Raw genomic sequence first — 16299 nt, forward strand, 5'->3', positions numbered from 1 at the left:
TTATACAAAGGATAGGTACTGTGTAGACTTGTCAGAGCTAGACTGCTCTCTTGGACCAGTTTTGCCTAAAGGGGAAGAATTTCCCAGTTTTTCTGTTCCCAAATCGGACTCTTTTAAAAAAAAAAATAAATAAATAAATAAATCTGGTTTTTCACTTCACCTAGGAGGTTGCATGGTTCCAGGTGGGATGGGCATTCTACATTCTGGCACTGATCTTGCAGTCAGCAGTGAAGCAGCAACATTCGCTGCTGACTGCTTTAAGTACAACCCTACGTTTCTGGTAGGCTGCAGCTGGAGCTTGCTCTCTTGGCTGCAGCGCTTGTCCAGCAGCGAAAGCAGTGCAGCGTCTGAGCGGTAAGGTCCGTGCTGCCAAAGCTGAGCCCCCGGTGGCGTCATTGGAAGAAGTCACACCCACCCCCTTGAGGCCCAGCAATGTTTGTGTTCAGGTTGGATTGTTATGTTGATGTATTTTCAGCAGGGTTTCAGGCAGGCCTGGGCGTATGGACGTGAACGAATTTTAGAAGAGTTTTTGTGATTCGGGGAATATTTGATGCATTTGGTCAGGTTCCTTTATGAAGAAGCTCCTGCTAAAAGTAGAGGGTCTTCTAGAGAAATGTGCCACTTTGAGTTAGAGCGAAAAGTACAAACGCCACCGATAAACACACACAACGATGTGCGAGATCAGCAATACGGAACAAAGTTGAACTAAATGGAGAATAGCAAGAGCTATCACTGGGTTAACAGCCAGAAGGCACTAATCCTTTTGAAGTATCAGAAAACTGAATTGTTTTAGAAAGTCCATTCTATCTTAAATCCTTTTGATCAAAGTTGCTGTTTTGAGTACCTTTTTACTGTGAAAATAAAGCAAGTGTACCTGCCAAAACCAGGCTTTGAGAAATCTGGATCAGCCACAATCTGATGGAATGGTTGATGTTGGCCAACATGTGGGTCCAAATTCACCTTAGCGTATAAACAACGATGAACCATTTTCTGCACCGCCTGCTTTCACTCTCTGGCTCTCACATTCTCCCAGGCTCTCCGGATTAGGAGTCTGTGGGGTGGGGCAGTGGTAGAGGAGCAGGGGATTGGGGGCGATCAACGGGACTGTGTGTGGGGGGAGAGGAGCTGGCGTGGGGCAGGGAGGGTGGTGGGTGCCAGGAGTTGAGGGAGAGGAGCCAAGGGCGCTGGGCAGTGGAGCCGGAGGAGCCAAGGGGTGGGAGGGAGAAGAGCTGGAGGAACAGGAATCTTTTAGCCCCCTTGTCGGTACGAAAAGTTGAGCTTCTGATGGGGCCTTGCTCCTGTTAGGACTAACTCTTTTAAAAAAAGAACACAACACAAGTTGTGATTTACAGTCAGCCCAGGTCCAAAATGACAGGTCCCGGCGATAACACCAGTTTGGATTGCTCTGGAATCTGTTCAGACACACCGCAAATTCCGGATTTCACCTTCCGGACTCATTGGAAGTCGCAGTGAGGTTGCGGTGCTGTTGTGGCCCTTGGTAGCAGCAGACTGCTCAGCGATCACTGCTTTTGGGACCACAGAATCTGGGTCATTGTGTTAAATGAGGTGTCAATTGTACGGGGCAGGCTGGCTGGACCACTGGTCTTTTCCTCTCGGTCATTGTGTGTATGTTTGTATCTGCATGAATGAGATCATTTGCACCAATTGTGACTAGTGATTACAGAAACAAGGTGAAAAAATAACCCTGCAGCTTGCAACCTCTTCATAATTATATTATGTCTATATTATGAGCCTTGTATCCAGCACGTCAGACATTAACTGTATTGTGGTATACAGAACCTGTCTAAAACACTTAAAAACAAGTGAAGAGGGCATTCAGTAAAGTGCATACCTACACCAGGCTATGTTAATTCACTGTTATTACAATTACGCAGCTCTTCCTTGAGGTTTTTCCCTGCCTAGTTGATGATCTGCAACTACAAACTGAAAAAAAACCTTTTTATTCAGAGCTTCCAACTTATTTGGACCTTCAGGCCAATCCACATTCAACAATCTGCTCTGAAAACCCTGCTCACACTTTGACAGCTATGACAAATTCTAACCACAGCAGCTGAGATAATCCAGAACTATGACCACCTGACATTGACTTCATTGTTGACATTTGACAAGGGCTTTTAATATAGCTGAGCCCATTATGAATGCTTGGCTGAATTTCAAAAAAACTCTTAGGCAGCTGAGGTCACATTTTGACAGTTGTAAGAGAGTATTAAAGGATTAGCAGCCTGTGATGTGGTTATTGAATAGAGGTCTTTTTTTTAAACAGACTGACTACTAGTGGAGATTTAAAACCTCTGGGTTTCATGAACGAAGTTTTTTTCTGTGTCAAATGTGTATGAGTGAGAACTCTTAGATTTTTATAAAAATACTTTTTTCATCTCCGCATGGCTCCTGAACTCTGCCCATAGTAGATGGTGAGTGGCTGTGAAGGTGGCATGGGAGGGTGGGGTATGGGTGTGAGGTGGCATGGAATGGACATGTTGGGTGGGGTGATAAGAGCTAGAGGGTCCAACAGCCTTTTATAAAACTAGGCTGAAGTCTCATTATAACCGAGGCAGGCCTACTATCCAGGCCACCTTGGCACTCACCTGCCTCCATGGCCACCTCTGGACTGCCTCCAGAGGCAGCAGGCCTGGCCCAGTCATACCCTCACCTCCCCAGAGCCGAAAATCACATGTAATGGGGCCCGCTATGAATTGAGATGGGTCTGCCGAGCCAGGAAATTTAGGAACGTGGAAAGAACATGGGGTCGGACCCGAGTTGTGCACCTTGTTAGCAAAACTCTGGCCCTTGGTATGGGAGATGAGCAGAAATGTATAAATGTGGCTTTTGTTTTTGTCAATGGGCCACAAAATGAATTAATATTCAGTTAAAGGATCTGAACTCAAGTGAACATTTACAAGTTGACCTACCGTTCCATTAATCTTGCATCCTTCTCTGGTTGCATTTTTTTTCCCTCTTTTTTTTTCTTGTTGCTGCAGGCTGATGGGGAGAGGAACTATCACATCTTCTACTGTATGTTGATGGGAATGAGTCTCGACCAGAAGAAGGCACTGGGCCTGGGGAAAGCTACAGATTACACCTACTTAACTATGGTGAGACCCGAAGGACTGATTGGATTGTGGTGGGGTGGGAGAGGACGTTGGTGATGAGTTGAGAACTGTGAACACATTACGTGCATCGATCTTGAGAGGGAGCAGGTGTAAGCAATGAAGGTGATTTATGGCTTTGTAGAAAAAGTTGCATCTATATAGTGCCTCTGACAACCTAAAGAGAGCCCAAAACAATTTTGCAGCCCATGAAGTATAGTCACTGTTGTAATGTAGGAAGCGCAGCTGCCAATTTGTGCACAGCAAGACCTCACAAGCAGTAACATGATAATGACCCAGATAATCTGCTTCACTGAAGTTGCTTGAAGGATGAAAATTAAGTCAGGATGTTAATGATAACTCTTCTGCTCTTTGAAATTGTGCCATGAGATCTTTTTATGGCTGTCAACCTGTTGCCATTATAGTATACACTTCCATTCAGGAAAGCCCATTCAAAACAACTAAATCCCTCAAGTACTTAATTTCTTAAGAATATAATTCTGTTTGGTTTTATAATCAAAACAGATAACCCTTTAATAAACTTTTTGAGCTGTTAAACTGTAGACTTAGGACCCCCTACTGAATAATGATAGGTATAGAAAGCAGCCAAGTATTAATAATGACATAACGATAGTCCTTGGGGTAATATCAACAAACAGCTATTGTAACTGCTAGAACAGATTTTTTTTTTTCAGCCCACAGACACAGGTTGTCTATTTTAAAGGAGCTGGCTACTTAAAGAACTTCATAGCTTGACAGTTTTACGGACCTTATCTGCCCTTCAAGGGCGTTTACAAGCACCCTTAACCTGCAGTGTGAGAGCTATGAACTTTTAAGGCCCATGCTGCAGTGAGAAAAGTCTGTTTGAGTCCTGCGCTCATTCAAATGAACCTGCTGACTTCATGTTCCTCCCCTGTGTGATTCGCACCCCGGCCCCATTCCCCTATGGCTGAAAATAGGTTGTTCGAGCTAGGAGGGGGACTTCTGGCTCAGAGTCCTGTCTGCCATTTTGGAGCCTCTACAACTCCATGAAACCCCAGACCAATTTCTTGGAGGAGGCTATTTAGCTTCTCAAGCCTGTGCCCGCATTAAATTAGGGCAGGTCTGACCTGTATCTCCATCTACCCATCGGGTTCTATAAACACTGAATATCTCTTCACTTCTTCACCTCACCCCCTTGCCACTCACAACAGCTCTTTGACCCCTTTTTCGTGAAAGATGTCACAGATTTCCACTACACTGACGTGGCCCTCTTTTTTTTGTTTTTTGCATTGGTACACAAGGGCCCCTGACTTTATTCACTCTCCCATGTGTACCCCGTACACCCATGTCTGTCTGTAGCTGGTACCACATTGTATCGTTTATTCCAGGGGCGGTGCACCTTCTGTGACGGCCGTGATGACAACAAAGAGTACGCCAACATTCGCTCCGCCATGAAGGTCCTCATGTTCACTGACACTGAGAACTGGGAGATCTCCAAACTGATGGCTGCAATTCTACACATGGGCAACCTGGCTTATGAACGTAAGTCTGGAGATGACCTGCTTTGTAATGGAGGGAAAGCTAGAAATACAAGATTAATGGTGGGGACATCTTGTACCTCAAGCGGCCAATTGCTGCATCACGTTCTCAGTGTATTAATGAGGGAGGGCTGTATCGATGGAAGTGCCATCTTTCAAATGGGTGATTAGATAAAGGTCGTGTCAGTCAGTTCATGTTGGGATGGAAGATGCCATGGATCTTTTTGAAGAAGTATAGTGAGTTGTCCCATGTTCCTGGCCAACATTCTTCCCTTGAGCAACATTTAAAACAGGCTAACTGACCCTTGCCCCTTGTACCGTTGCTGTAATTGTCTAGATGAGTGAACAATCTTGGCTACAAAGCACTTTGAAGGAAGCTCTTGCATTTCTGCAGCACTTTTTGTAACCTTGGGACTTTCTAAAATGCTTGATGGCCAATGATGTACTTCTGATGTGTGCTCACTGTCGTAATGTCGAAAAGGCAGCAGCCAATTTGTGCACAGCAAGCTCCCACATACAACAACATGATAAAGACCAAATGACCTGTTTTTTTTTTTAGTTATTGGTTAAGACATTAGCATTGATGAGAACTCCCTCTTTGCAATACTGCAATGGGATCTTTTTAAGTCCAGCTGATAGGGAGACGGGGCAATACTGTCTCATTCGAAGGATGGCACCTTCAGCAAAGCGGCACTCCCTCATCACTGGGATGCAAGTGGCCCCCTTATTCTGGTGCTCAAGTTTCTGGTGTGGAACTTGAACCCACAACCTGCTGACTCAAGTGTGATGTGTTACCCACTAAGCCACAGCTAACAGGTGACACATGAAGGCATCTTAGAGACATGCAAAGTACAAGTAAAAGCAAACATTTTAAATTTAAACATTGACATTGACTTGCTTATGAGAAATTTGTTGGGGTACCACAGACAAGTCCAGGCTTAGCTCATCCATTGCCCAAGAGTCTAATTTCCTATTACTGTCACATTTGGAGATGAACACGTTCCCTCTCCCATTCCCCCAAGCTCAGGCGGACAACTGAGATGAGACTTTTTTTTTTATTCTTTCATGAGATGTGAGTGTCATTTGCAGGGCCAGCATTTATTGCCCATCGCTAATTGCCCTTCAGAAGGTGGTGGTGAGCTGCCGCCTTGAGCCGCTGCAGTCCAGAGTACTGTTGGAAAAGGAATACCAGGATTTTGACCCAGTGACAGTGAAGGAACGGCAATATATTTCCAATTCAGGATGGTGTGTGGTTTGGAGGGGAACTTCCAGATGTTGGTGTTCCCATAGGTGGTAGAGGTTGTGAGTTTGGAAGGAGCCTTGGTGAATTCCTGCAGTGCATCATGTAGATGGTACACATTGTGCGTCAGTGGTGTGGAGGGAGTGAGTGTTGAAGGTGGTGGATGAGGTGCCAATCAAACGGGTTGCTTTGTCCTGGATGGTGTTGAGCTCCTTGAGTGTTGTTGGAGCTGCACTCATTCAGGCAAGTGGAGAGTGTTCCATCACACTCCTGACCTGTGTCTGGTTCCCTTCCCAACCCTGATATCTGGGTGTTCTTGCTGTTTAGAAAAAGTGGCTGGTGACATGGGAGGGGGTAGTTGGTTATCTCCTTCCGATGGCTCTCATGTCACTAGAAGCACTTGTGTGTACGTTTGTATATGTGCGTAATATTGTCAGTGTAATTCAAGCTGCTACTGCTGGCACCGTATAATTAGAACGCAGCGGGGATCCCAATGTTTTGCCTCCAGTATAATGAGCACGGATAATAGCTGTTTTATTCAAATTGCAATTGAGATAATTTGCTTTTATTTATCCTGCTGATCCTTCAGCTCGAGTGTATGACAATCTGGATTCATGTGAGGTCGTCTACTCCACACAACTGACGACTGCTGCTGTTCTCCTTGAGGTGAATATGTTTAACCACTTTACCACAATATCGGTGTGTCTGTGTCCAGTGATCAATAAGACCCACGTGGCTTCATACTGATACCAAATACCTACATTCTTCTTGCTTCCGTTAGTAATATCAACACATTCCGGGCAGGATTGTTCGAACCACTGCAGAAAGATGGGAGAATTTTGAATGCAAGTCATAGAGTTATAGAGGTCCACAGCACAGAAAAAGGCCCTTCGGCCCATCGAGTCTGCACCGGCCAGACAAGTACCTAACTATTCTAATCCCATTTTCCAGCACTAGGCCCATAACCTTGTGTGCCATGGCATCGCAAGTGCACATCCAAATACTTTTTAAAAGTTATGAGGCCTTCTGTCCCTACCACCCTTTCAGGCAGTGAGTTCCAGATTCCCACCACCCTCTGGGTGAAAAAATTCTTCCTCACATCCCTTCTAAACCTCCTACCCCTTACCTTAAATCCATGCCCCCTGGTTATTGATCCCTCCACCAAGGGGAAAAGTTCCTTCCTGTCTACCCTATCTATGCCCCTCTTAATTTTATACGCCTCAATCATGTCCCCCCTCAATCTCCTCTGCTCCAGGGGAAATAACCCCTGTCTATCCAATCTCTCCTCATAACTAAAACTCTCCAGCCCAGGCAACATCCTGGTAAATCTCCTCTGCACTCTCTCTAGTGCAATCACATCCTTCCTATAATGTGATGTGACCATGTGCTTGCGTTTGAAATCATTGTTTTAAACCCTAGTTCAAGATTCAGTTTGCCTGAATATGGCCAGAAGCTCTGACCATGTCCTCAGTTCCAGGGTTTGCCAATTACTCTGGTTCAGGAAGACTCTACAAGTCGGGTTCTTTTCCCGAGTGCTCAGCCACCAGCTTTCAAAATTTATTTTCGAATCAACTAATATTTAATGTACAATGAAACTGACTAATGAAATAATTAAATGGTTCAGTATAGTATTTCTTTTTGTCATTTTTCTCACTGATTTTTTAAATCTGGCTACTCATAGGATCAAACCACATCATCACAAAACAGGTTATCTGGGCATTATGACATTGCTGTTTTGTGGGAGCTTGCTGTGTACAAGTGAGCTGCTGCGTTTCCCATATTACAGTAGCGCCGACACTTCAAAATTAATCCATTGCTAGTAAAGGGCTTTGGGACATTCTAGTGTTGTGAAAGGCACGGTGCATATATGTTTTAAAAAAAATCCAAGTCTTTCCCTTTTTTTCCCACCCCCCACCCCCTTAGGAAGTGCAGCAGCCTATTTGTGCACAGCAAGCTCCCAATGTGAAAGTGGCAAATAATATTTTTCCTGATGGCGATTTGAGGGATAATTATTAGCCAGGGCACTGCGGAGAGCCCAGCTTTCCTCTTGGATTGTGCCTCAGGATCTTTCATTCCCACCTGAGAGGGCAGGCAGGCCTCCGTTTACTGTCTCCTTCAAAAGATGGCACTTCTGACAGCACAGCAGTCCCTCAGTACTGCCCTGGGAGTGTCTGTCTAGATGTCTGGCCTAATATCTGTGGCATGGGATTCGAACCCTCAACGCTTCTGATTCTGAGGTGACTGTTCTCCTAACTAAGCCATGGCTGAAAACTATTAATAATTATACTTGCATTTATCTATTTAGGAATCATTCTTCCCCGCCCTCATCCTCAGTTGAAGGGCGTACCAGTGCGAGCCTTTCACCACCAAGAGCCATTGTTTTGGACAGTTGGAGTCTCGTTTATGCTTTTGAGGTCAACAGTAAAACAAATTAAATCCACTTAAGTCCCTTCTAAATCTCTGGATTACCTTGTATCTTCCTTCAGGTTGACTGTTTGGACCTGCAGAACTGCCTCACCAGCCGAACCATTATAACACGAGGGGAGACTGTCTCCACCCCTCTTAACATGGACCAAGCTCTGGATGTTCGAGATGCCTTTGTGAAGGTGGGAGTTCCTTGCTGTGTTAATCTCAGAGATTTTCTCTCTGCAATTAGTGCTTTTTGGAGGGTTTTTTTTTAATCTGAAGAGGAGAGTGAGAAGCAGAAATTCACACAGGATGCCTAGCTAGTTTTCCTGTTATATCAGGTCACCTACCCTCTCACTAAATGCCATCGCCTACAGGCGAAAACTGCTGTTCATATTTATTTAAACAAAATAATATACTGAAGCAGTAAAATAGGCAAGATACTCAAAAATGACAGCACAGAAGGGAGGCCACTTGACCCAACTTCTCTGTACTGGCGCATTGAAAGAGTGGTCAAATTATGCCAACTCTTTGACGAACCCCCCACCCGCCCCCCCCCCATCCCCCCCCCCAAATATTTGTCAGCTTTGACAAACACTTCATTTTTAATCTTTCCACGAAGGCATGGCTGCTTTAACCATTTTCAGTGCGGTTGGTGTCAGGACAACATGGGGCTGTGTTGGTCAGGAGAGCCCCTCCATGTTCTAATGTGTCTTTGATACAGTTCATTACCCTCGGCACAAAATAAATGCAGCAACGTCGGTCACAAAATTTGGGCGTTTGACGGACTGGAAAATTGAAATTAAAAACGGAAAATTCTAGAAATACACAGCAGGACAGGCGGTGATGTACGTGGTACTGTCACAGGACTTGTGATTCAGAGATCTAGTGTAATGCTCCATGGCAGATGGTGGAATTTGAATCTAATAATTAAAAGCCTAATGATGACCATGAAACCATTGTTGACTGTTGTTTCCTTTTAGAGAAGGAAATCTGCCATCCTTACCTGGTCTGGCCTACATGTGACTCCAGACCCACAGCAATGTGGTTGACTCTTAACTGCCCTCTGAAATCACCACCTCCAAGGGCAAGTAAGGATAAGCAATAAATTCTGGCCTAGCCAGCAATGCCCACATGCCATGAACGAATTTTTAAAAATGAGTCTAGATCAAAGATTCCTGAAATGTTAACTGTTCCTCCCTCCACAGCTGCCACTGGACCTACTGAGTATTTCTAGCACTTTCTATTTAGATTTTGGTTTTCCAGCATCTGCAGTATTTTATTCCACTAGACTTTCCACCAATAAACAACTTCTTATCTGCTTTCCTTTAAATTCACATTTCTGCCATGGATAAGTGGAAGCTAAGGGTTGGAAGGGGCTGAAAAGGATGTTTATATACAAAATAAGCTTAAACAAGGGAATTGGAGGCGGGTTATAGGAGGAACAAGAGCAGAGCTCAATGCTTTAACGTTTGTTTTTAAATGTGTTTTCAAATATCTAGCCTTTAAATACCTTTGTTTGCATTAATATCTAAAAAAAAGTCATTTTGACAATTAGATCGCATTTCCTATGAACAGAAACCTGCATTGTTTATTCTCTGCCTTGTTTGAATTAGCATTCCAAGTTATAACAATTGCAGCCCCACATCAACCAACCACTCTTTATAATTGCCACAGGATGCCCAACTGGTTTTCCTGTCACATCAGGTCACCTACCCTCTCATTAAACGCCATCGCCTACAGGCGAAAACTGCTGTTCATATTTATTTAAAAAAAATATATACTGAAGCAGAAAAATAGTCAAGGTACTCAAAAATGACAGCACAGAAGGGAGGCCACTTGGTCCATCCTCTCTGTGCTGGCACTTTGAAAGAAAGGTCAAATTACACCAATTCTTTGATGACACCCCCCCCCCCCCCCCCCACCACCACTATTTGTCCTTATCCCATGCAAACCTCTTCTATACTTAATGACAAATTGTATGCCCCATCCAAGCTGGATTGCCTGTTTTTAAAATGTTTGGTCATTCCTGCAGCTTCAAACAGCAAGTTCTTAAGAGGCACAAAAACACAAATAGCTGGAAAAACTCAGCAGGTCTGGCAGCATCTGCAGAGAGGAACAGTTAACATTTCGAGTCCGTATGACTCCTGATCAGAATATCTTCTGATGAAGAGTCAGACGGACTCAAAATGTTAACTGTGTTCCTCTCCACAGACCTGCTGAGTTTTTCCAGCTATTTTAGTTTTAGCTTCAGATTTCCAGCATCCGCAGTTTTTTTTGCTTTTATCTAAATTCTTAAGGGACACAATTTCTGATAGAACGCACACCCACGCACGCACGTATCCTGCTCAAGGAATTCTATCCAACCTCCATGTATAGAAGCATCTTAGATAGCAAACAGACTAATTGATACTAGGTCTGACCTTTGCACATTTGTTGCAGACACAGGACTTTTGGAGAAATCCCACTTGATCTAAGGGTTGGAAGGGGCTGAAATGAATGTTTATGTACAAAATAAGCTTAAACAAGGGAATTGGTGGTGGGCTACAGGAGGAACGACAGCAAGAGCAGAGCTTAACGCTTTAGCGTTTATTTTTAAATGTGTATTCAAATATCTAGCGCCCGGATAATGAGTTGTTTATTGGTGGGATAAAATACTGCAGATGTTGGAAAACCAAAATCAAAGCAGAAAATGCTGGAAATACTCAGCAGGTCCGGTGGCAGCTGTGGAGAGAGAAACAGTTAACATTTCAGGAATCTTTGATTGGAACTCATTTTTAAAAATCCATTCATGGGATGTGGGCATTGCTGGCAAGGCCAGAATTTATTGCTCATCCTTAATTGCCCCTTGAGAAGGTGATTTCAGAGAGCATTAGGAGTCACCACATTGCTGTGGGTCTGGGGTCACATGTAGGCCAGACTAGGTAAGGATGGCAGATTTCCTTCCCTAAAAGGAAGCAACAATCAACAAGGGTTTCGTGGTCATCATTAGACTTTTAATTATTAGATTCAAATTCCACCATCTGCCATGGGGGATTTGAACCCAGGTCCCTAAAGCATTACGCTAGATCTCTGAATCACTTGATCCCTTTTTGTTTATAAATTACCAGCCTAACAGCCCAGGAGTCTTGGTAGAGGTTCCATGGGGATATCCTGATTTGCCTGCTGTACCTTGGGAAGGTCTATAGAGAAATGACGTTTCTCTGGATTTTCTGGCAAGACTACAGCGGATAATCAGGGAAACCTCTTCAGAATTGAACACCCATTTGTCTCCTATTTGGTACTATAATGGCCCTGTGCAAGTGACCTGCTTTTGGCATCTGATGAGCATTGCGAATAATATTTTTCGATTACTGCCATCACCAACATGAACTCACTTGCTCATGATCACCCTCAAGAAGGTCCTATAATCGAGCAATTAGCTGCATTTTGGGAAGCCAGACTTGAAAATCAAATTGTAACCATAGTCGAGGGCAGATACCCAGTAAACTTCTGGACCAGAGAAGTCGTGGGATTAACTTTCCTCCTGGTGGTTGTCTCTGAGCCTCTTGTGTTGCAATTTTTGTAGAGATCCTTGGAATCAGCAGAAGAGATTGGGGAGATGTTGGGATGAAAGCAGGGGGTGGGGGGGAGGTGGGGTGGGGGGGGAGTCCGATTTATTCTGGGTGCAGAGACCTGGCCATATCTCACCCTAATCTGATGTAGACCCTGTGTTTTGTTCCCTCTCCTTCCACTTTACGCACACCATCAAGGGAATCTACGGGAGGCTATTTGTGTGGATTGTGGAGAAGATCAACGCAGCTATTTACAAACCTCCATCTCGTGAGCCCAAGGTGTGGCGCAGGTCAATCGGCTTACTGGATATTTTTGGGTTCGAAAACTTCCACATTAATAGGTAAGACGGGCTGCATCTAATGTGGTCCTGCACTTTCCTATGTGCGTCGTTAACTTTGAGGAGCTGCCCTTTTAGCGCATTGAGTGCGAGATGTTCATGGTTTGCTCTGTAGGATATTGGTTTGTAGTGGGTAATTAGGTTTAGTTTGCTTGCAACATTAGGAACTGAAGGAAGCCATTCTGCCCCTTGAACCTGTTCCACAATTCAGTTAGATTATGGCTGGTCTGCACCTCAACTCCATTTTCCCATTGTTGCTCCATAATGCCTTCATATACTTAGCTAACAAAACCCTTGCTGTCTTATCAGGGTTGAAAGCATACAAACATATGAAATAGGAGCAGAAGCAGGCCATTCAGCCCTTCAAGTCTGCTGTGCCATTCAATAAGATCAGAATTCCACATTCCCATCTACACCTGATAACCTTCGATTCCCTTACCTAACAAGAATCTATCTACCTCTACCTTAAAAATATTCAATGACCCCGCCTCCCCCACCTTTGGAGGCAGAGTTCCAAAGTCACACAACCCTCTGAGAAACAATTTCTCCTTATCTCTGTCCTAAAAGGGTGACCCCTAATTGTAAAACAGTGCCCCCTAGCTCTGGACTCACCCACAAGAGGAAATATCCCTTCCACATCCACCTTGTCAATATCGTTCAGCATCTTACATATTCCAGTCAAGTCACCTCTCACACTTCCAAACTCCAGTGGAAACAAGCTCAGTCAGTCTAACCTCCTCCTCATAAGACAACACAACAGGTATCAATCCAGTAAACCTCTGAACTGCTTCCACGCATTTACATCCTTCCTTAAATAAGGAGACCAAGACTGTGCACACTATTTGAGAAGTGGTCTCACCAATGCTGTGTACAACTGGAGCATAACATCCTTACTTTCATATTCAATTCCGCTCATAATAAAGGATAGCCTTCTATACCTGCTATACTTACCCTGCCTTGCTTTACCTGCATACTAACTTCTTGTGACTCAGTTGCAGTTGCCTCAGTGAAGTAGCGAGCTGATTAATGCAGGGAAGATGTAAATACCACTGGCGTGGCAGTGAATATTCCTCTTTGGAACCACGGCATACTTTCAGGGCAGAGTGACTCTGGTAGTTCTTAATTTTGACATTATGCACTTAAAGTTGTGAAAGTGTGCATTCTAGCCTTGACCCTGAGTCTATTATTATTGACCTGGCCATTTGAAGAGCATTCTTGCTCTTCTGTGTAAAGAATGCTGCGGGATTGTTTATACCCATATGTGAGGGCAGATAACAAGTTGGCTTAACATCTCCTCTTGCACCTTCACCAGTGCAGCACTCCCAGTCTAGGTTATATTCTTCAATCCACGACCTTGTGATTTGGAGGTAAGTGTGATTTTTAAAAATTCTTTCATGGGATGTGGCCATCGCTGGCTAGGCCAGAATTTATTGCCCTTGTGAAGGTGGTGGTGAGCTGCCTTCTTGAACCACTGCAGTCTGCTTAGTGTAGATACACACTCAGTGCTGTTATGGAGGGAGTTCCAGGATTTTTTCCCAGTGATGATGAAGGAACGGCGATATATTTCCAAGTCAGGATGGGGCGTGGCTTAAAGGGGAACTTGCAGGTGGTGGTGTTCACATGTATCTACTGCCCTTGTCCTTCTAAGCGGTAGAGGTCATGGATTTGGATGGTGCTGTCGAAGGAGGCTTGGCAAGTTGCTGCAGTGCATTTAGTAGACTGGACTAGTGATCCAGAAAATGAGAGTTCAAGTTCCATCACAGTGTTTTGGGACAAAAGCCAGTAGGGGTCTACAGTAAGCTGAAGTAAGAAAGTCTTTATTACAAACATGCAGGGGAGATCCTTCAGTGCGCAGGAGTCTTTTGAAAATTTCCAGTTACAGCAGATTTGTTTATATAGCAGCTTATTAGGAAGTGTCCCTTATGTAAAATTGTCCTGTACACACGGGTAACACATCCAGAGAGGAAAACAACTTTAGCACTATGAGCTCTGGTAACCCTTCACTTTCCAATATCAATAGCAATTTGAGAATTTGAATTCCAGTTCAAGTCTTCAGGAAGCTGTTGGGTTGTCTTCATTAATGTCTTTCAGGCAAGACCTTGCTGGGTCTGGGCTTTTATGTGACTCCAACCCTACACCATTGTGGCTAAATCATAACTGTCCTCTGAAGTGACCTAGCAAATGTCTCGGCACCATCTTCTCTGGGCAGATAAGTACTCGCCTTGCCAACAATGCCCACATCCCAAAAATGGGTGTCTTAAAAAAAGAAAAATAATTGGCCAACCTTTCCGTGTCAGAAGTGTGATTGCGAGGATAAGACACACGTTGCATTCATTTGTGAACTGGTTTAATCTTCCCCTCCTCCTCCTGCTTCACTGTAGCTTCGAGCAGCTCTGTATAAACTTCGCCAATGAAAACCTGCAGCAGTTTTTTGTGCGTCATGTCTTCAAGCTGGAGCAAGAGGAATACAATCTGGAGAACATCAACTGGCAGCACATTGAGTTCACCGACAACCAGGATGCCCTTGACATGATTGCGCTCAAACCCATGAACATCATTTCCCTCATCGATGAAGAGAGCAAATTCCCTAAGGTATGAGAGTAGCTGCGGTACTGTGTTTGCAAGCAAATGGAAGCGGGTAGATAGAAACTGAGGTTAGGGCAAAGATGTGTCAGCTTTGAGTATTTCTCCAACCCCATCTTCTTGATCCCTGTGGATCACTTCATAAATTCAGAGAACATCGTGGGGATTCTGCCACTGCCACCCCCCCTCCTCTAAATGCCTCCCTATCAGCAAGGTCTTACTGAGGTATAGTCCCAAAAACTAGTGATCCAAAACTCGAAGACTGTGGACTTCAAACTCTTCATGTAGATTGTACCTCTTTTAATATCTGTCTATGGAAGAAAGCTGTGATTAAGGTTGTCCTTGGCTACCTCCTCCATATGGCCATTCTTCATAGGAACCTGGGAGATGTGGATTGCCAAGATATTCGAACATGGGAGACACAAAGACAAGCTTCTTTACCCAAAGAATGGTGAGAATAGGAATGTAGCTACCACATATGAAATAGCTGAGGTGATTTAGCATAGACGCATTTTCGAGGAAGTTAGATAAATAGAGTACGAGTAAGCTCATGTGTGACATAAGTACTGGCATGATGGCCATAATGGGCCTGTAATTTATATAATTCTAGGCAGTTGCAGCTAACTCCAACCTCGTAATCAGCAGGTGTGCATCCCTTTCCTGCGAAGACTGATCAGGAGTGAGAACTCTGACTATAATTCCCTGTGCTCCCAGCCCAGTTACATGAAGCCAATTATTGTACTCCTACAGAAACCCTGAATAAGATCACCAAACATGGCCCAGACCTTGGGCCTTCCTGCATTGTACAAGCTCCATCCTTGGAAGCAGATTATACCTTTTTGAGAGAGTCAGACTATTAAATTGTGTTTGCTGCAACGTCACTTGAAATCAAAACCCAAAACTGGGGAAGTGTGAAACTGTGTTTATGGAGTGATATGGCATTCTAAAGGGGTATTCTATTTCTTTGGAAACAAATTCTTTCTGAAAATATCTCCATACAGGGCACAGACACAACAATGCTGAATAAATTGAATTCCCAGCACAAGCTGAACACCTACTACATCCCTCCGAAGAACAACTATGAAACCCAGTTTGGCATCAGCCACTTTGCTGGAATAGTCTACTATGAAACTAAAGGTAGGTTGCCATGTTAAACATAATGGGCTACACATTGCAACCATTGTCGGCGCAGTTTAATCTCTTACCTGTTAGCTTCATAAGTGTTGTACATCACATCTCATTCTCAATGGCTTCTCAGGTTTAACTTTTGCTGGGGGGAAATTCCTTTTGCAATGTGTAACTAGAAGAAGAAAGCTATTTAGGCAGCAAAGTCCTTTTAACATTCCACTGTTTGAATCAAACAGTGCAGAAGGAGGCCACCTTGCCCATTACACCTGTGCTGGCACTTTGAACATAAGAAATAGGAGCAGGAGTAGGCCATTCAACCCTTTCAGTCTGCTCCATCATTCAATGAGATCGTGGCTGATCATCTACTTCACCATTTTTCTGCACTATCCCCGTATCCCTTGATGTTTCTAATATCTCGAAATC

The 16299-nt window shown here is 44.1% G+C and overlaps 1 protein-coding gene across 1 annotated transcript in view; it reads left to right on the forward strand.

The window, feature by feature from the left end:
• The window catches only part of myo7aa (myosin VIIAa), a 486672-nt gene that overhangs the window by 358709 nt on the left and 111664 nt on the right, over positions 1-16299 (forward strand). Inside the window, exons 8-14 of the mRNA XM_041198962.1 lie at positions 3000-3113; positions 4478-4631; positions 6457-6533; positions 8354-8473; positions 12026-12168; positions 14547-14757; positions 15750-15885. Coding sequence (XP_041054896.1) covers positions 3000-3113; positions 4478-4631; positions 6457-6533; positions 8354-8473; positions 12026-12168; positions 14547-14757; positions 15750-15885 — 955 coding nt within the window. The remainder of the gene's footprint in view (positions 1-2999; positions 3114-4477; positions 4632-6456; positions 6534-8353; positions 8474-12025; positions 12169-14546; positions 14758-15749; positions 15886-16299) is intronic.

This window comes from Carcharodon carcharias, chromosome 11 (genome assembly GCF_017639515.1).
Source record: "Carcharodon carcharias isolate sCarCar2 chromosome 11, sCarCar2.pri, whole genome shotgun sequence".
NCBI classification, from domain to species: domain Eukaryota; kingdom Metazoa; phylum Chordata; class Chondrichthyes; order Lamniformes; family Lamnidae; genus Carcharodon; species Carcharodon carcharias.